This window comes from Centroberyx affinis, unplaced genomic scaffold (genome assembly GCF_046629955.1).
Source record: "Centroberyx affinis isolate AG114_WGS23_722 - 3 ecotype Tasmania unplaced genomic scaffold, CSIRO-AGI_Caff_v1 ptg005074l_1, whole genome shotgun sequence".
In the NCBI taxonomy this organism is placed as follows: Eukaryota; Metazoa; Chordata; class Actinopteri; order Beryciformes; family Berycidae; genus Centroberyx; species Centroberyx affinis.
Genome location: NW_027282507.1, coordinates 84,320 through 105,828, shown reverse-complemented (window position 1 = coordinate 105,828; position 21,509 = coordinate 84,320). Strand labels below are relative to the sequence as shown.

At 44.4% G+C, this 21,509-nt stretch overlaps 1 protein-coding gene across 3 annotated transcripts in view; it reads left to right on the top strand.

Annotated features, from left to right (window-relative positions):
- zfhx3b (zinc finger homeobox 3b) overlaps positions 1-21,509 on the top strand; it is a 148,970-nt gene that overhangs the window by 66,556 nt on the left and 60,905 nt on the right. For all 3 annotated transcript variants that reach the window (XM_071545918.1, XM_071545920.1, XM_071545919.1), the window contains exon 5: positions 16,125-16,356. In XM_071545918.1, coding sequence (XP_071402019.1) covers positions 16,125-16,356 — 232 coding nt within the window. The remainder of the gene's footprint in view (positions 1-16,124; positions 16,357-21,509) is intronic.

The window sequence follows — 21,509 nt, the reverse complement described above, 5'->3', positions numbered from 1 at the left end:
GCCAGCCCCACAAACTCTTTTTATAACGTCACCACATTCAATCAACACTAGGCCTAAAATTAAGGACTGCTGAATGATTCAAACTTGGATCCTTCCTTCAGATGGCCTATCTCTGTCACTAGATAGGAATTTCCTTAATTTATGCTTGTTAGGTTGGAATAGTCATGTTGAAATAATTTGAACCATAAGGACCGTCTGTGCAGCTACTGTTTAAATGAGAACTCTGGGAGCCGTTAAAGTTTGAACGTGAAATTGTGAGATCTGGAATGCAAATTATTATTCAAATGATCAATATATTAATTTGCACGCTGAAAGGAAGAGAGAGCATCTTAATAAGTCCTAGAAAGTGTTGTTTTTTTTTTATTATTTGTTGATGTTGCAGGAGAGAGAGTGTATTAATTTTGCAGTGGCGGGTCCCAGTGGGGCCTAAATCTCACACACGCACACACAAAGCCTGCTTTTGTTCTCACCAGTATTTGGATGCTCCTCCCTGTGTCTCAGACCTTCTCTTTGCAAATATAATTTCACAGCTGACTTATAGGGAATGTGCAGAGTGCTGCTACAGCATTGGAGATGACTCTCTCTGTACTGCCAGATCATTATTTCCGTTTTTTCAGCGAGGATCCAGTTACTGGCCTCCTGGCCCCTACTGGTATGGCCTTTGTGTCTTAAGCCCTGGGAAAAGGAACCCTCTCTTTTCAAATATATTTACTTTTTTGTATCAAAAATACACAGCCTTTTTATTCTTCTCGAAAAAATCAGATGGTTTCCTCTCACAGTTCCTGCATTCCATATTGCTGCAATCGCCAACCTTTGAACTTTTGTGAAGATGAAATGTCAAAATGACTGGAGTTTATAGGATATCAAATAGATTTAAGTCTTAAGCAGTTGAAATTGGTCGAATGAGGAGCCAAATAATGGCAAATACCTCAGTACACGAAACAACTCTGAAAAATCTGAGATCTCAGGACCTGCTGTTTGTTCTCTGATTTGCTGGTGTAAAGCGGGTTTTAACGCACATCCTCTCTTTCACACCAAATGGAGCTTATCATTCAATTTTCCTCCATTTCCAGCTATTCCTCCTTTTTTCTAGGCTCATTTTTCAGTTTGCTCTGTCACTGGGGACTGGCTGTGTGAACAGGATGGAACAATTTAGTGATAGGTCCTTTGGTGTATAGAATTATCTTTGATCCCAGGGATTCTTTGACTGGTCATTTTATATCAGGAGGTAGTTTAAGTGATTGAGCAGCCTATGGTGATGTGAATTGTAAAACGAAGCATGGGACTGAAATGTCTGGATAACATAAAAAGAAAAGGATAATATGTGTTGTGAAGTTCATTCTAATAATTGATCATTAAAGGTTTGAGTGGCTTATTGCAGAATACTAACCACGAGTGGTGCCTTTGGTTATGAGAGCAGTCCTTACATCTGGTAGGGAGGTTAGGGCTTTTTAAATGGGAGCTCCAGCATTGGAGTATTCCCAGTATTCAACTTAACTTTTAAATCATTAAACATGATGAAGCCATCTCCACAAAGTCAGGGGTTTATATACGAAAATCAAACACCATCTGCCATCTCTGATCAGAAGCAACAGCCATCAGGCCAGGGTTACCAAGGCTGAACAGGAAAACCCATTAACTGCCAATCACTGCATCGATCGACAAGCCAGTCCACCACTACCATCCCCACTCTACCCCCACCCACCCCTGCCCACAGACACACACATACAGTATGTAAGCTGTTACTGTACACTACACATATATACAAGCGCACACAGATACAGGCTTGCATAACAACCCTCTCTTTTCTGCACCCACACTGTGAGATGGGTAACATTTGCACATATAGTTTGTCTCTTCTCCTTCTCTGCTTCAACTCAGTGTTATCTTTCAAATTATCTACAGTCTAGATTCTAGGATCAACATTCTGTTCAATTTAGATAAAGGTTGTCTGACTCTTTATGTTGGCTCAGTAGACTCAATGTGTTACTTGAAGGACAGTCAAGATGCTGTTCAAAAGATATTTCCTTTTGAACATAGCTCTGTAATCTCCTCATTACCAAAATCCTTCCCAATAAAGCCCATTGCCCTGTCAAAGAGAGAGTAGACACTCCACTCTGCTCCATCTCCCTCCACATTTTTGGAGTCAAACATCAGATAAAAAGGGAACTAATAGAGTCAGCGAAGGACAAAAGGGAAAAAAAGAGGATTGATTTTTTTTTTTCCTCCATTTTCAATGGTGTCGCTAGAACTGAGGGTCATTAGAAGAATATTTACCTACTTCCCAATTTAATAGAGATGCTGTATATCAGAGAGTGATCGGGAGCAGAGGTCAAGGCTGAGGGGAGCAATTAAAGCGCATGGATCCGAAGGCTCTGGGCCTGTCCCATTGTGTGTGCTGTAGGCAGGAACAGATAGGTGAGCTAAAAGGCAGGGAGAGCCAATATGTATTGAACATGTTAATTTATTGAGTTTCGGTACTGATGAACTAGTGATGCACTACTCAGGCACACACATTTGCATGACTGTGCATACACATACACACACAGAGGCATACACACACATTGACATGCAGTTTTGTACCTGATTGTGTACCTACAACACACTCGCACAGGTTGTTTAACCAGTGAGTTTAACCAGTGACATTTGCTTATCTACACCGTGTGATACTTTTTTTTTCCCTTGCAATTTTCTCTTTTCTTTATCTCAGATTTTGCTGTCTCTCCTGTTACTTGGTTTGGTTGGGTCAGCCTTCTCTGAGGCCACACAATAGCCAGAGACAGAGCAGATATGATGGATGTGGCCTGGGGCCTATACACTCGCTCTGCGTCTGCGGTGGCCTCATCCACACATCAGCCACAGGGAGAGGGAGGGAACGCGGGAGGGAGGGAGGGAGGGAGGGCAGAGATACAAACCAGACCAGCCATTTTCCTCGTTCCGCTCATAAATATTTGTGTGGCTGATTTATAAACAGTGGAGCAAGAGAAGAGATCAAAGTGAACTGTAACGGTTATATAAAACCGGGGCTTTTTCACGACACTGCCCTACACACCATGCTCATACCTATTAAAGACAAAGCTATATATCATGAGGCATATTGGCAAGAGTATTGAATGGCCTCTCACGGTTTAAAGCTTGGTCTTGCCCCAGTTGTGCATCTAGTTCTCATAGCTCTACCCTCCAAGGTTCTCAAACACTAGTTAAAGGCCATCGATATGTGTTACAGCTAAAACTCACCCTGCTCTCAACCTGTGTAAACTCCTCAGAGGCCAGTGGCTTCTTAGATGGATTTTAAATGGCTGTAGTAATGCCAGGCTGCCATATAACACAGCAGTGCAGTGAGGAGTCACTGTGTCCTGCTAGTGTTGGAGAGCAGGCAGCTGCGCATGCTGATTCAGGCAGCTGGCCGGTCAGACATGACACAAAGGCCAAGTCTCCTGTACGGCAGAGGAGGAGGGATTAGGGTGTAGGGGCAGGCAGGCAGGCGCGGAGGTGTATATATGTGTTTTTGTGCATGTGTGTGTGTGCATTGGGGGGTGGAGGGCGGGAGGGGGGCAACTCTGGCTGTGTCCAAGTATAGACAGAGACAGACACACACATCCATAGACATAGCACCCTAGGCCCACTACTCAGAGAGTAGGGCAGACATTCCACACCTACCAGCAGTGTTTACCTCCTGCACACCCTCCCCACACCCTCCCTCCCACACACACACACACACACACACACCTCCCCACCCACCCCTCACCCACTACTCATTCTGGGTGCAAGTGTGGGGGAGTAAGAGGCGCTCTCTCTGCTGCCTCTGGCCCTCTCCCTGATTAATAACAGTTCTAGCTGGCAGATGCAAGGAGGGCCATGAAGACTGCTGTTCGCTGACCTCTGTGGGAGGGAGAGCAGCGCGGGTAATGGGAGAGAAAAGAAGGCCTTTTTCAATGGAGATTCCCCCCTTTGTCCATTGGCAGGACGGGGTGTGTGCAGGGCGACGAGGCCTGGGAGAGTTGCCGCTAAACAGCCCGTCTCTCTGTCCGTCTGTCTGCGTGCCTGCCGACATCTGGTCCATCAGCTGTGGGAACGCAGTGGCACTATTTTCTCTCAGCACTTCACCATAGTACTTACATAACACACCAGCGCAGGTGTGCATGTGCTCCTAGAGATGAGTTTGCGTTTGTTTTTGTCTGCCTAGATTTTCTTTAATTGTCCTCTCTATCATATGACTATGATGTGAAAAGGCCTTTATATATACAGCATGTATTTACAGTTGTCGGTAAACTAGAGCATCCAAATCTATTTGTATAGCCTTCTGCAGTAATGTGAAGATATGTTTCTGTGCTGAGCAGCGGACAGATGAAGCACCTCTAGTACAGTGTATTGTTGTCCTTCTCCCTAAGATTTATTGTATCTGAAGTGTGAGTCTGACCAGGTAGGCAGGCATTCTAGGAGGGGTTGAGAGAGAGTAGACTGCAGATTGTTTCCCCCTGGTGTGTCTGAGTTTCTGTGCAGAGAGTTCAAAGTGCTGCTGGAACATCAGAGGACTGATGCTGAGTGAGGCTGACTAGCAGCAGCCTGTGGTCTGGGAAGGGTTACTGAATTATTACTGATGGTTTCAGGGGTAACTGTCCGACCACAGGACTGGGGAATATTAATCATTTATTTGATTGTCCGCATGTGCTGATTAATCAATTTGAGTAGGATCTGCAGGATTAACTACCCCATTATTCCCTTGTAAGAACAGATAAGAGATAAGACTTTAAAATATCATATTCCATTTATCATTTATTTTTAGGTCCCTGCTGATGAGGGTGAAATAAAAACTGAGGTGAGATTAGGCAGAACAGCAACATAGGGAAGGAGTTGGGGGATGAGGATACGGGAAAGGGAGGGATGGGGAGAGAAAAAGAAAAGATTTTAGATCTAACCAGGAGAGCGAGAACTGCAGATTTAACTATTTCAGAAGATGAGGAAAGAGATACAGCTTTGCATTTCTCTGAAAAATGGCAGAGAAAAGCAAACTGTACGATGGGGAGTGAGAGAGTGGAAGGAGGGAGGAGAAACGGGAGGAACAGGAAGTTGACGGGAAAGTGATAGCTGTGTCCACCTGGAGTATAGCCTGAGCTGTGTGTGCCTGTTTAGAGGGAAGGCAAGGCAAGGGAAAGGAGGGAGCTGCCGCAGCGGACTCCTATCCTGTTCTCTGGTTTAGGTAAGTTTGGCTCTCATAACAAGTATAGCTAGCTAAACTAATCCAACAATGGCACAATTCCTGTGTCCCCCACAATCTATCCAGTCTAACTCACAATCTATCCAGTCTATAAATTCTCAATCTGCCAACTGTTTAATGTGTTATGTCATGTGGTAATGCCTTTGATTCCAACATACCTCCGTTTGTAAATACAAGAGGCACTCAAAGGGCTGTGGTTTCTTTACAAGCATGGCGCCCCCGGCGCTTTGGTTGGGAATGCACTGAGAGGGAGAAGGAGTGAAAGAGTAAGGGAGGGAGTGAGAGGTGGTTAGAAACTGTATACACTTCCCGTTGCTCTTCTGCCAATCCCACTCTCTGCTGCCTCGTGTTGCGCAGGCAGGCAGGCAGGCAGCGAGTGAGAAATGTGAGAGGGAGGAGTATGTCCTCTCTCCTGGCTGAACACAGCACCTTAATTATGCACTTTTCAGCAGGTTTTACCTTTAACACTTTCCTCCCGGGGTTGAGATTAGTGCTCACCATGCTTGATTTACTGCACAATTACTGAACAAGAGCTCTATCTAATCAATAAACAGGAAGGGGAAAAGTGGTAGCCTTTGAAGTATAGTTTGAGTCTTTTTGCACGATTGAGCAGTGTGTATGGTGTAGCCAGTGAGGGCAGCTTGGCTGCGATGCCAGTCTGTGCAATACCTATTATATCAGACCCGCCTCTTTGCCTTACCAGCTCTCCAAGTCTCTTTACACTGCCCAAGCACTGGAGTGGAAAATGACATCTTTTTTTCTAACCAATGTTTAACAGGGAGGTCAGCAACAAATTGTGTAATAAGGACACTCCTCCAAAGCATTAATAAATTAAAATCACAAGTTGTCCTATAAAAAAGGGGCTTAATGTGATCTTACAGCTTATGTGCACAAGTTTCATGAGAAGGCATACAAAGCAGTCCTGTGTGGTAGGTTGCTGTGCCCTGTATTAGATGTCCCCAAACGGGCAGCCAGCACAATGACCTCCATGATGACACTGGCTAATGGCATGAGTAGTTATTTTGGGAGGCTCCAATGACCGGCCATCAGAAGTCTTTCAGAGGCTCTGTAAAGCTTTTTGCAAGCGTGACCAAAGCAATAGGCTTCCTCCAATTAGTCTGGTCTATGTTTGATTTTAGTGATGACGACCATATCTCAGCTGTAATTATGCCGCACTGGGAATGATGAGGGTTTAGGTTATTGATCCTCAATTGATCACTCTGATCAATGAGCACTTTGTTTCTTTTTTATGGAAAGTGGAGTTATTTTTTTTTTCTATGGCTAATGAGCAGGCCCAACAGAATGACCCTGTAAAGAAATCTGTGTTACCAGGGCCCATATGTATTAGTGATAGAGTTGGATATGCTTATGGGAAGGAGGGGGGCATTTCATAGAGCACCATTTTTCATCAAGTGCAGTAAGTCCCTGTGGGCACAGGTTAGAGGCTACCAAGGGCCTTGTGAAGAAAAAATTCTAATTCTCGTCCTGCGGAAGGGCAAATGCATTAAGGCTATATGGTTGCTTTTCTGCATTTACATAGTAGGTTTCTCAATCCAGATAGGTAAAATCTTTTGCTCTGTTTCCACTGAATGAATAAAGGTTTTCGGAGGATGTGTATAATGAGTTTCCATTGCATAAAGACCCATAGCACAGATATGCAGCACAGTTATATGTGTGTTACTCTTCATGATGCAAATCTTGTAAATTATAGTATTTTTTCTGTGCCTTGACATACTGCTTAAAACAGTTTGACTTTTAATCTCTAGTTGATAGTTGATGTTTTCTTGCCAGGCTAGCACAAAAGTATAACGTTAGGCTTTGACTCTTATTATGAGAAGGTTATTTAAGTTGTTGCAGCTTTATAGTTGCTAGCACGGACAAGTTGACAGGTGAAACTGGTGGGTGTGTGGTGTTGCTTGAAGAACACTCAACAGCAGTTTTCACTCGAACAAGGTACTTCATGTGCCATGCAAATAAGCCCACATATAGACTCACTCTGTATATTCACCTCCACTCAACCCCCACTCATTAATTTTCATTTTAAGAAGAGGACCACTCGAAGGCCATGTTGCTCCTTTTGTCAGCTCAGTGCTGCTAATAAAGATAGCTGCTTAAGACTGGGTTAAATATTGACTCTGGCTGAGCCCATCATCACTGTTCTTAATTAGTTGGTGTGTGTAGTGAGCTGGGGCTGGGGCAGTGCGTGAACAACTAAACACTTCCCCTTCTGACATGTCAAACACCCTCTCCCCAAACTACGTCTCTATGAATTTTATATAAAAAAAAAAAAGAACCGGAAAGTGAGAAAACATACAGTGTTACAACTATCACCGCCTTATTGCGTAGCCTGAAGCAGCAACCAATTATGTGGTAATGAAATATTTACACTACCAAACTGAGAACGCCAGGGGTGAAAGCTAGATAATACAAGCCCGAGGAGACTGTATTCTGTATCTCCTCTCTGCCATTACGTCAGAGAAAAGGTGGAACAGGAGATCAGCTCATGACAATAGGCTTAGAGGCAGGAGCATGGGCAGAGACGCAGTTCAGTCCGCACGGCCCTTGGCCACCCCATGGCCGTCGGTACATTTAGGTGGCTTTTTCTGGGTCACAGTAACCAACGAGGTGGGGAGGGGACCCATAATTCTAACAGTGACTCTCTATGATGCTAACTCACACAGATTCAGTTTTACCTCTGGGTTACACCACTGAGTCCTTTTGACTTCTGATGGCTACTCCCTTACCAAGATATGGCAATGAATCTGCATTCAGGGCAGAGTGCTATGTTTGTTCTCAAAGACTAATTGTGTTTGGGTAATGTTCCTGCTCTGAATTTAATTTTCACTGACTGCATTAATCATCACAAGTGCTGTTTGTCTGTATCTTAATCCAACACCCCCCTATCCCCCGATCCACCAACCCCTCGCTCCTATGGCTCATTCTCTCCCACCCAAACTGTCTTCCGTCCTCCACCTCCACCTAACAAGCATCCTGCAGCCCACATTCCCATTTGCTCCACAAGGCCATGCTGCCATTGTCTGGCTGGCAAGTGACAAATGAGAGGCAGTGAGGTGTCAGAGTTTCTTGTCAGTTGTGTGGGCGCAGGGCTGCCTCTGCCTTTACACTACTAACACATCAGTGACCACCTGTACGGCTGAGTCCAGATGTAGGTAGTCAGTCATCTCGTTCTCATCTAGTGTGCTCGTCTGCACACACACACACACACACACACACACACACACAAATACACACATGTACATAAGAAGCCCTATATAGCCCTTTTAAGACAACCAGTCCATTGCCTTTCACACATTCCTGAGATTTTCTTCTGATTCACATGGAAGTTATAGATGTACTAGATTACATACTAGATGTACATTTCATTCATAGCTTCAGGCTTTCTTGGGCTGACATTTCACCAAGTCTAACTATGGTTTGCATTGTAAAAATTTACCTCAAGCTGTTCCTCTCATATCCAATTTACTTAAACTCGCAATCCACAGTCCAAGGTGAAGGAGTAGTAGGCTTATGTCACGCTAGCTGTGGTTCAGATTTAAATCTTGCCTATTGGCCCAATTTCCTAGCTGGGAGACAGGGAGTGGTTTGTACTGTGATGTTAGTAGCCTCTGGGTGCAGTCAGCTTTGTATGTTTGTGAGGAAGGACTCAGATACTGGGGTGGAGTATGTGTAAGTTCAGTTGGTGCTGTGGGTGCCAAGAGCAGGTGTGGTTTTTCCACGGACCTGCTTATTCTCTATCCCTCTTGTGAAAACCTTGTTTGAGCCTTACTTGGGGGATACTGTAGATAGGTTCTGGGGAGATACTGATTATGATTATCTGTTTTCTAACCTGGACTACTACAGTCAAAACAGTCCATGGCCAGTAGACTTCAACAGAGGTGTTACCCAACAAACCTGTTGTTGTCCTCCTTAATAGCATTGATTCTCATTATTGTAATAAGAGTATTAATAAAAGCTGTTATTCACAAAGATTAAAGAGACACATTAAACTACAAATACTTCTGAACATCTCCGCCTGGAGTGTATCTCCTGTTTGGCGCCAATGAGAATTAAAACACATTCTTCCCTGGTCCTGTCCAAATAATTACTGTCACCAGTGTCCAAAATGGAGGGTTGTGATGTTGACACAGTACTGTGGGTTGTTGTGGAGAGGAGGGGCAGGGCAGGTCCAGAGTTGCCTTGTTCAACTTCCAGATGGTACCTTGCCAGTACAGATGTCATCAAGTGGCTGTAACAGTTGTTTAGGTACCCCCATGGCTCCACCCAGCTGTCGCCTCCTGCAGGCAGAGTTATTGTACTGCAATTTTGGCAAGCTCCTCCCAGCATGGCTTTCATAAAAGCACCAGGAGGTTAAGCTGTTAATTAGCTACTGAAAGAGGAGGGCAACAGCTTGCCGTTAATTTGCTTTACTCTTTTTTTTCTCCTTATTTGGGGATTGACATCATTTCCTGCCTGTTTCAGAGTCACTGCTGTGTGTCACAAAAGCAGGACCCAGCTCATTAAGAAGGGGGGAAATGTGTTTATCTGGCTGCGATTAGAAGTGCACATTATGTATGTATAGCCATGCTTATCCAAATGTTCTTAATGAGAGAGACCCTGGACGCCAGTGTGGGGCTCCTGTGGGCATAGGCCCAGGCTCGTTATCACCACACAGGGCATTGATCTCTCTACCGCCCGCTTGCTTATCCTCCTCCTCCTCCTCTTTCAAAGAGAGTGACTCGCCCATGAATTATGTGGACACATTGATCAGCTGATTGAGAGCTATTGTTTAGAGCCCTGGGTCATTATTGAAGGAGGGATTACCCAACTCTTGTTTTGTGCCTGTGTATGTGAGAATGTATTATTCAGCATCTTGTCACAACACTATACTCCCCTCTCGCCCCAGCTTTGCAACTGCTACACAAATGTGTGTGTGCGCACACTCACACACACACACATACAGCACATACAGCAGCCTACACAATCAACATGGCCCAAATGACTGCCTGCATTGATTGCCTTCCCTCTGCAATTATGTTCCCATTGTTTACTTTCTAGCATCTTACTCATTCAAAAGGAATTCAATAATTATTGCTTTATTTAATGTTAAAGTAAGTAAGAGTGGTGGGAGTGGAGCACCAGTAGCTGCATTGTCTTTAAGTGTCTCTCTGACCCCTCCCAGGCTACTTTGTTTCATAGACCTATGTTATGTCCATCCTCTCTAAGGACACCTTCAGCTATCCATCTTTACCTCGCTGCCCTCCCATATGACAAAGAGGCCCGTTTTGCTTCTCTCTCCCTACCAGAGACAAATATGCAACCTGTTTTTATTCATTGGTAGTGATGGATCATCTCTACAGCAAGGCAGTAGAGAAAGCAACTTAGCACATTATGGGCTTTGAGACAGAGGGCCAGGGTGGGATGGAGGGGTTGGGGGGCGGGTGGAGGATTAGGAGACAGAGGAGAAGAAAGGACAAGGGTGGGGATGAGGTACAGGAAGCAGTAGGTATGCAGTTTGGGCCTGGAACATGGAGTCCCCTCAGCCACAACCTAACTTCTAGGCATGTTGCTGCTTGCAGTGGCTAATTCAAAGCAGCCACTGAACTTGGCACCCGGTGGGGCCTCTGTGGTTGGAGCTGTTGTTCCTGCTGCTGGCGGACAGGGAATCACAGGCCAAACTGCAAGTACTCACTGACTCCAGTCACTCTGCTTTACTTTCCCCTCTGCTAAACAACCTGACTACTTTCCAGGGGAATCTCAGAGTTCACTTATTTTCATTCTCTAGACCCTAACCCTAAACTTAACCTAACCCTGACTCCTAACCCTTATAATTACTACCTTTTCGGGTTGTCTTTGGACAGTTTTATTTGGACCCAACAAGATAGTAAAAAAAAAAAAGATATACATACACACCATGTATATAGTACCACAAGTCTCACACAGTGAGATTTGAGCCACCCAGAGGTGTTTTCTTTTCACTCAGGCCAGAGTGTATTTTTCAGCCCAACAGGCGCATCTCATTGTCTCTTTTCAGAGTGAAATACAATGACCTCATTGCCTGTAATTGCTGCCATGACATCACTATGTCTGTATAACAAAGATGCTACTTGACTTATTCATCAACACGTCTTATGCCTGGAAATAGCTTATAAATTTTCACTCAGGCAATGGAGAAAACGCAACTCCTAGCTCTGTGGTATCAGAGGATATAATGTCCTCATTCATATGATAAGGAGACAGGACTGGCATTGCAGTGCATTGTGATTTTTAGGTGTGAGTTGTCCTTTTCTATCCAGTGTAAGCCTCCTGTCAAGTGCACATACGTGCGTGTGCACACAGACATACACCAGCTTTTAGTGCTGAGAATCGGGGAGACAATTACAAAGCAATATACAGGCAGATACTCACTGGCTCTCTCTCAGAGGGAATTTGGCAGCTCTCTTAGAATTGATAGCTATTTAGCTCATAGATAGTCATCTGTTTTAATGCATTAATTTTGTATTAACAGCACTGCCAAATTTAATGGTGGAAATTAGGGTATGATCATAATGGTATGTGGCTGCGTGTCTGTGTGTGTGTGCGCGTGTGCACTCATGTTTGTGTGTGTACATTTCTGATCTTCTTTGTGTCTATACTGTTGTATGCGTTTGTTGCGTGTACATACTGTATTATACTGCTCCATTGGGAGCCATTCTGTGGAATTACCGGCTTGCATTGGCTCTCTGTCTCCCTTCCACCCTTCCAGTAATACCCACCTCCATCTCGTGTTAGTTGGACTCTCTCAGCAACCACACTGTTTCGTGTTAAAGGTGCACTTTTACTTTGCATTTAAGTGGATGGAAATGCAGATGTATGCAGTGCTCTGGGTGGGTGGTGCAACTGATACAGGCGTATATTGCCCACTCAGAGGCCAAGGTGCAGTGTAGAGTTGTCAGAGAGAGGATGGGGTGGCGCCCACACCACCCCTGTCCCTCTTTACCTGAACAAGCACAGAGCACTGCTTCAGCCTCCACAGAAAGAGACAAGGCTCTCTATTGGAAGAGAGTGGCTTGAAACACCATGATTGCGTTTTGAAACCATGAACATCGTAACAAAGCGTAGAACTGGAGTTTTCAGGGGAAAACCCAATTGCAGGTGTACCGACACATTAAATGTAATTTAAAACAATTTTCAAGTTCACTAAAACAACAAAGATTGTTATACCTGAATATTGGTGTTTAGATAATTCATTTAGCGTCACCTAACCAATCTCTAGTGTAGGCTTTGTAGCTGGCTGCCATGGATACTATCCACTCACAAAGTATGAAATAAGGGAAAAATCAATCAATGCAAAAATCACAATCTGTATCTCCTGAATTAATATTGTTTTGGTGTAATGCTTATAATGTGTAAATACTAAAACAAATGTGATTCTCATAGTAGTGAGTTCTGAAAGGTGTTTTTTTTTCTCTTTTTTTTCAAAACACTGATATAAAGTAGTTTAAGGCATCATTAAGGCACTTAAACTGTATGTCCCTCAAAGCACTCACCACAGTGTGCTTTGTACAGTCTGTCTTGTCTGTGAAATCACTCCACACACACATGCACACAGCATGTCTCCCCTCCTCGTTGCTGTTGAGTCCATCACTCCATTCCAGGCTCTCACACACTGGCTGGATCTCCTATATGTCTCCTATATGACTGCTGTAAATTCCCAGTCAATTAAATGGAATTGAAGAGAAATTGAAGCCATGCCACTGGTCCAGCCAGCCTCCCTCTCTCCTGCTCCACAGCTCCCCTCCTGTTGGGGCCTCAATAGGGCGCTTAGAAACCCCAGAGCTGGGCAGGCCAACTCCTCCCAGCTCTCCCAACATGACTTTTTCATTAAGCCGCCAAATTCCTGCACTCCAGTTGGAGGTGATTTATCAACTAGGGGCTTCATTGCAGGATCATAGGAAACAGACATAGGCCCTGTCTCATGCATTATTATGTTTCACATTCAAAGTGTGTGTGTGTGTGTGTGTGTGTGTGTGTGTGTGTGTGTGTGTGTGTGTGTGTGTGAGTGAGAGAGAGAGAGAGAGAGAGAGAGTGTACTGTGTCCATACTGTATTTGCGCTCCCAGATATGATCTCCCGAGTCTCTCACACGGATAATTCCTATGGAATCCAGTGAGAATCCATGTTAGAGAGAGTTTGTGCATGTGATGATCAGAGGGGTTGTTGATCTTTTGGGTGAAGTCTGTTCTGGTCTCTAAAGCCCTGCGGTGTCATTTTGCCTCAGTTCTTTCCGCAATGCTGCAGCAGCGGGGGGCACTTCACTGATCACTCTTCATTGGTTAGATCTCATACCTCATTCATCGACTCTCAAATAACCCCCCAGCTGCCTTGGGTCATGGCCAATACAGAGATGGTGAATGTGGTGGTTCACAGGTGTAACCATTTGAGGTAGTAGGCAGAGCTGCAAGCACCAGAGGAGGCCGGTTTTGGCTCTGTTGAGCCCATCTTCCTGGCCAGTCAGGTTTATAGTGAATTATGGCCTATTCTGGGGCAGGCAGTCTCAGGTTCACTCCTATATAAACCCTGCGCTTTTTATGGGAAACTGTAAAACTCCCAGGATTTTTTTTCTACCTCCTGAGACCAGCTTTGAAGTTTAGGTCAGGTGCTGTCAGTTTTTTGTTTTTTTGGAACTTGTCTCCTTGTAGATTTTTGGAGCCTTGAGTCATATGCGGCAAGAACTCTCTTTTTTTAATTCAAGACATCTGCTACGACTAAAAACAGTTTGCACGATGGATTTGGTGTTATCTACAATTGAATCTGTCTCTCAGGTTTCTCTCTACCTTAGTTCTGATGCAATATGTGTGCACAGAGGAGAAGGAGGAGGAGGAGGAGGGATCCCACAATATCCAGCAGCACCTATTCAATGACATCATGGATGGCTTCAAACGAGGCGAGAAAGGAGAGCACACAGAGACACAGAGCCTTTTACAATCACCTAATAACTCTATTACACCGAGCTGTGGGGCTCACAAAAAGGAAAAAAAAACCTCCTATTCCTTTTCCTGGAAGCGGTGTCTTAATGCACATTTTAGGTGTAGAAGTGAGAAATATGAAACCAAGGAGAATGGAATACAATTGCCTAGAAAACCCCATAGCAATATTACAATATTGCCAGAAAATTAAACATTAGGAGAAAAGGACAAGAGCATTTTAGGGGGGCATAATATTGTTATGATTTTTTTTTTCACCAGGCTGTCAACACCTGATTCAGATGTAATGTGGTTAAATGTCTAATGTTTCCATTGCTTTTGCATTTTCCAGCCATCCAAACAGGTTATCTAGTGCAGAGCAGACCAGTTCAGTTTTCTCTTAATGAATCATATTGTTTTTCTCGACCTTTGTCTGAATGTGGGAGTGGTGTTTATGGTAGATGAACACAGGCAGTTTTATATTCTGTAAATGCAAAATTATAAGCAAAACCTGACCTGAAATACTGAGGGGACCCAACTTTCAATACAATTACAAGCTTTTAACACTGTTATGATTTGGGTGATTAGCTTCTTCTTGATGTAGGTTAATATTCATTTTAGCGTTTTACATGATGTGGCAATGGCAATTGTTATGGCTTGGAGGATTAATTTACTATTAACTGCATCCAATAGTATTTCCCCCTCTTTTAGCCCTTAATTACATAATTGTAATCACCATGCACGTCTACGTCTCAAAAGCTTTTAAAGCAGCTATATTCATGACAAATCTTTCTATTGATGCACATCTCAGACACTTTTTTTTAATTGTATATGAGACTTTTTAATACAGTGCACGTGATGGATGTCCATATCTAACAGTGAAGTGTCTGTACTCACTGCTATTCACTCTTAAGGAAACGCACCTCACAGGAGACATGATAAGCACACAGATTAGAACAGAAAGAGGAAAATAACTTTTGGTGATTGACATTGAATGCAGCCACAGAAATCCACAGCAAGACTCCAGAGTTTGATACAGGAACAGCACATGACAGGCATGAGACAAGTGGCCATACTGAGTCTGGGGCTTTCATTGTAAACATGCAGAAACAATCAGTGTGATGCTTTAGGATAATGGTCAATATCTCTGTTGCACACCCCAGGCTCAGCCATATTGTGTTGGCCTTGCATCATTGATTGAGCCATGTAGGAGGTAATTAGACTGGAGCTCTGTGGTGTGACGAGAGATTGTGGTGGTGTGGTGTCACTACGGGGTGTTAGGCATGTTGTGACACTACAGAGGGTGGGCTAGGGCTGCTGTTGAGTCTCGGAGGAAGTGCTGGGGTTGACAGGTCAATACCCGAAGCTGATTTCCTGTCCTCAGAAGGTTGTCCTCCTGTTGTGGAATGTTCCAGATTGTTTCAGAATGTACTTACTCCCCCTTCTGCCTCGGCGCCGCCCGACTTTGTCTCTCTTTCTCTGTGAGAGAGCGGGGATTTGACTCACCGTGATCAATATTTAGCATCCCATGCGTGAAACAGGCAGATGTTTGGAGTTTCCTTTTCAGAGACGGGAGGCTTCTGTTGAGTGAAGGGGATCAATGCTCCCTTCCGTCTGTGAGGCTGCAGACCCATGGCTTCTGAAGGGTGGCTGATGTGCAAGGCTTGCCCGCCCTCGGGGCCCCTGAGACTTGCGTGCCTCCCAGGCCTCTCCTGTCCTGTTAGCCCGCTGATACAGACACTCACGCAGACAAAGTGCGCAGTCCAAACAGTTGTCCTGAAGTGGAAGAGGTCTGGATGTTAAACAACAGGGCTGTGATTGGGAATTGATTTGTTCATTTGCCAACTGTGTGAGTGAAAGTGAGTCGGTGGTGCCTAGCCAGCTATCTGCCATCTGCAATAATCTCTCTCTCTCTCTCTCTCTCTCTCTCTCTCTCTCTCTCTCTTTCTCCATCCCCTCCCACAGCACCTGCAGCAGCATGAGAACGCGGTGGAGGGTGATGCCTGCTACTACCATTGTGTGCTGTGTAACTACTCGACCAAGGCCAAGCTCAACCTGATCCAGCATGTGCGCTCCATGAAGCACCAGCGCAGTGAGAGCCTCAGGAAGCTACAGCGCTTACAGAAGGGCCTGCCGGAGGAGGAAGAGGACCTCAGCTCCATCTTCACCATTCGCAAATGCCCCTCATCAGATACAGGTCAGAACCTGGAGGGCGTATCTTAATGCCCCTGTGCCCCCATTTTAGTGTCTCTTTATCTTTCTGTCTTTCTTTTTCTCTCTTGCTCTCTCTCTACCTATGCCACTCCCTCTCTCCGCTCATGCTCACACACACACACACAAAACCACACACTGACACACACATATCCATTTGCTCCCTCAAAGCGCTTTATATGCTTTATATGATTTACAATTGGTCTTTTTTCTTGTCCACTTATACATTCGATCTCCCCTTGGAATTGGTATGAAGAGCTTGCCTACTGGATCAAATTTATTTTGAAAATACGGTTTACCAAACGCAGCATTTTCTGGTAGTTTTTAATGTTCTTGTTGCTGTTGTACTTTCTGTTGGTTTAAAACAGATGATAAAGAGGTTGTAGAGCCAAGATTGAATTATACCAGCATTAAATTCAACTGTGCATTATCATTTTCAGACAAGACAAATAACGCCGATCACCTCTAAGTCACATTTTTTACATTGACACAGTTGAGTGAAATTCTAACAAAATGGACGAGTGTTTTGTTCCCATGCAGAGATAAAATTTTAGAAATGACATTACTGGGAACAAAGTTATATGTCTCATAATAAATGTAACTTTATTCTCCAAATGTGTTTTTAGATATTATTTTTTAAGAATTGTCAGCATATATTATTCATACAGAATATTCCTGCAAAGCCTGTCTTCCCCAGTCAAAGGGAGGCCCTGGTTAACAGGAGTCAGAGGGCTGTCCAATTCATCCATTGAAGACATATTGAAACACAACATTAAGGCCAGAGAAGGAGGAGCCCAACAACAGCAGCAGCTGCAGCAACAACAAGAACAACAAAAAACAGACAGCTACAACAGCAGTAGCATGGCTAAAACAAAGGGCCTAGACTGCTCATTTATTATGGACTGATTAGAAAGAGTGAGCTGCGGTCAATTAACACTCTTTCTTAGCAGAGATTTGGTTTTCTAATCACTTTAACTCCTGTGCCCTGACAAAGGGGCTCTATTGTGTGTCCCTCCAAGAGGGAACCATTACTACCCTCACACACACACTCGCTGTCTGTGTTATGTAGGAGAGAAAAAAAAGGCCAGCCTGTGAAGACGCTTTGTTCCAAGGAGGCAGGGATAATGAAGCCAGCGGCCGGGAAATTGCGCAAAAGGCAGTCACAGATCTGAAGCAAATCATTAGAGAACATATTTAGCCGAGCAATTAGGGACAATTAAGCTTTCTGCTCGCTGCACTCCAAATATGTTAATGACTACAGTACAGTGGACAAGTGAACATGCAAAGGCAAGAGGAAGGGCCATTTAGGTTAAAAGGGTTGGGGGTTGGGAATTTAGTGTTTGTGTTTGTTCAGGGCAGGATTAGCTGTGGTGTGGTTTGCAAATAAGTATGTTTTTTCTCTCTTTTTTAGTAGATGTTGTGTTTGTAGATATTTTTTTTTCTTGCCTAACCTTTGATGTGCATTAATGGATGCCCATGTTTGTGAGAGTGAGGGAGGCTAGCTGTAGGTTAGGTAATGGGCTCCTGCAGTGGGGCTGTGTGTGGGCAGCACCAGCACACACACGTGTACACACACGCGTACACACACGCATGCACACACATGCACATAGACCGGGGACGCTCCCCTGCAGAGCTGCATCAAACTACAATATTCTCCACTAACTTGCCCAGACTAAATCATCCAAGCGTAAATAACTAACAGATATAACAAAATATAAAAGGGATTGGATTTTGACAGTGATTTAAGTTGTCAATGAGCTTACATTTTGAGAGTTTGTGTCTCTAAGTCTGATTGTGTGCTTTGATGATAATGACTTGATTATCGTGATTGCCGTCATGTCTTCCCTCGCTTCCTTTGTAATTGGTTTAGGTGCACTATTTTGAATTCATTGGGTAAGAATTTAAAAATGGGGGGGCGAAAGTGCTGTTATAAATGTGACCTCCTTTTGGTATGGACAAGGGAAATTCATACTCTTTACAATGAGCTGTAGAGATTAGGAATACAAGGCCTGTTCATAAACAGTTGACCATATAAATTGCATGAATCTGACCATGATTATTGAGATCTGTCTCAGTCCCTGTCTTCAATCTACTACCACCACCATTTTTTTAAAGGTGTGTTAAATGAAATGAAGTGTGTAATAAAGAATGTCAGCCGAGCATCTTGATCAAATTACCCCGATAATGAACATACCTCTTTATAAGCAAGCATTAACACTACAAATTCCTAACTCTGTACCCCTCACTTTCAAATTACCGTTTTACCCTGCCAGTGCCTTGTCCTACCAGCATCAGCTGCCCTCGTCCACCTCAGACGCCCACCCCTCCCCTAGGGGTGAACCATTCCCTCTCAGTGTAATATTTAATTTCCTCTTCGCTAGCTCTTCTGAGGCATGGGGCTCTTTTTTGTGGTTGAGTCATAGTTGCTGAAGTGGTGGAAGGTTCCTCGGCTTGTTAAAACAAAGTTGCCCCTGGATTTCTGGGTCACCTAGACAGTAATTCCCTAGCCTGCTGCTGTGCTCTGATCCTGTGAGCGCTGCTCTGCTGGCGTTAGGTGCTGGGCTACTAGCCTGCCTGGGATTTCCCCCAATCAGTAGGCCCCTTGCACTAGCCCCATGAGCTCAGAGCATACCATCAAAGACATGACTACATCATACAGAGATGTGGTATGGAATGGTAGCATGGCATAATTGTTACTGTCCTAAAATTAAAAAAAAAAAAATCCCCAATGTTCCTGCATTTATACAGTAATGTCTTGTCATCAACTAACCATTCATACATTTCTATGCTAGCCATAGAATGTGACTAATTCAAGTGTGATTTGGTGTGTTTCACACTTAACCAGTTTACATACTATAGCTCCCTATGAGGATGCAGCAATGGCAGACAGCAGGGATTTGGTGCCACATTTCTCCCCTGGGCTGGGTGTCCAAGGAGAGCAAGGGCAGCAGAAATGAATTTCCTTTCCAATTAGACCAACGCAGGGATAAAAGGCATGCATTGTTTTAATTCTTGCCCATAGTGAAAATGTGCTGCTTAGGCATGTTGCTCTGTGGTTCGGCCTCCATTTGTCTTCTTTAACCCTTTCTCTGTGGGGAAACAAAGGAGGCCTTAGAGGGACCCCAGCCCACACAGCTGCCCTCTGTGGAGAGACCACTAAATAAAGCCCAATACTGGCTTGAACCAACATGCTGCACCAGTTCTAGCTTTTAGTTTAGATGATAGCAGGTACACAAAGAACAGAGTGGAAAACAGATACTCAGGTCAAAGGTGTGTGCGTCTGTGTTTTGTATGTATGTTTGTTTGTGTGTGTGTGTGTGTGTGTGAGAGAGAGGGAGAGAGGGAGAGGGAGAGGCAGATGTTGAAACTCCCAAAAAGCGGTCACTTGTGAGGACAGTTGGCTTGACAACAGGAGGAAAACATTTATTTTTAGGTTTAGAGGTTATAGTTAAGGTTAGACCTAGAGTCATGTTAATGTCAGGGTAAAGACTAATATTAGGCATGTAATGGTGAGAGTTAAGGTTAGGATTGGGGGCTAGGGAAGAGAAGTAAGTCACTCGACTGTCAAGTAAGAGAGAGGGGGAGGAAAGGGGGGAGGGAGGGGAAGTTTGGGAAACTTGCATGTGAGAGCTAGTATGACACTTGAGCGTATGATGACCCTATTTCTTATGAGTGATGTTCACCAGGGCATATAGCTCAATGACACATTGAGGTTTCTCATTTCATAACATTTAATCGACTAAAGTTATTTTTTGAGCACAGAACAGAATGAGATCATGCCTTTAAAAAGGGCAAAGTTAAATTGCACCGAAGGGTGGATGCCCTTCTGCATGAAACATTTGCCGTGTGTGTGAGAGAGAAAGAGAGAGGTGGAGTGTGTGTTTGTGTGTGTGTGTGAGAGAGAAAAAGAGAGAGAGAAGATTTTATAAGTGTAAAAATATTAGTATTTTTCACTGGCAGTGTATGTGTCTGTGTGTTTATATGAATGTGTGTGGAGGAAGCTGAGATGGAGAACAAACGTGGCTGACAGTGTGGATTAGCTCCTGCTGTAAATCTGCCTCAGTCACAGATGGCAGGCCCTTGATCGCTGGGCTGTGACGGCTTGGCTCTCATCGCAGGAGGAAATCCCTGTCTGTGAGCCTGGGAGGCTGGGAAGGAGAAGGCTGGGGCTGGGGCCGCCTGGGCAGCCACCAGTCATTGTCTGCTGTCTGTGTAGACACAGAGGCCTGGGCATTCAGGGGCGAAGTCTGGTTAGGGGAGGGGTAATGTTTCTTTGACTCTGCAGTTGCCGTGTTTCACCGCGGTACACCACCACACCCTGAGCGCGCCTCCAAGTTAGATCAGCGTTACTGTTAATGACCAGTTAGAGAAACTGGGCAGAGGAGCTGTGTGCATTGTTAAATGGAAATGAAACCAAAGGATGCATACAAATTACTGCATAATAGTGGTATCCAATTTGAGATCCACTGCTTGTTTCACTAAAAGGGGTGCGCTTTCAGGGTCATACACCTAATAGCAAGGCCTGTCCTGACAACAGAGGCATTCCTCTTCCCTCCCCACATGCCTCTCTCTGCCTCATGCATAATTCTCTAGACTCCAAAAAAGCTGGCAAACGGCTGTGACATGGAAAAATGCACTAATAAGGCAAATTCAGAAAACTCACTCATATTTTAGGGTTGCACAATACCTTACAGCCCACACTGAGGTCCATGGACGATGTCATCATTACATTACACTGCGGTGGAATATCTCTCCCTATGCAGTATATTGAACCATTCCCTCTCCCTTTCTCTCACCCTGTGCTTCTAACCCCTTTCATGCAACATATTAACTGTGCTTTACCCTCCCCCGCTTTCATACGTCACCTATCTGTGGGTCCTGTGGCTGGGCTAAAGCTGCAGAAGCCAGGTAAGAGCAGGGGTGAGCCAGGCCACGCTCTGATGGTATGCAGGGGCCATAGTCCCAGCTCCTGCTCCCCGCAGGCAGGAGCAAAACAGACGGCAGCCATTTCTGGAATGTCCTCCTTTATTCATGCTTGTTAAAATGCAAAGTAAACCTTTCCAGAAACAGGATATTGTAGCCCCTAACCACCAGACCCCTTCTCCATGCCATATTATGGCCAATCTGAAAGTAAGTTGC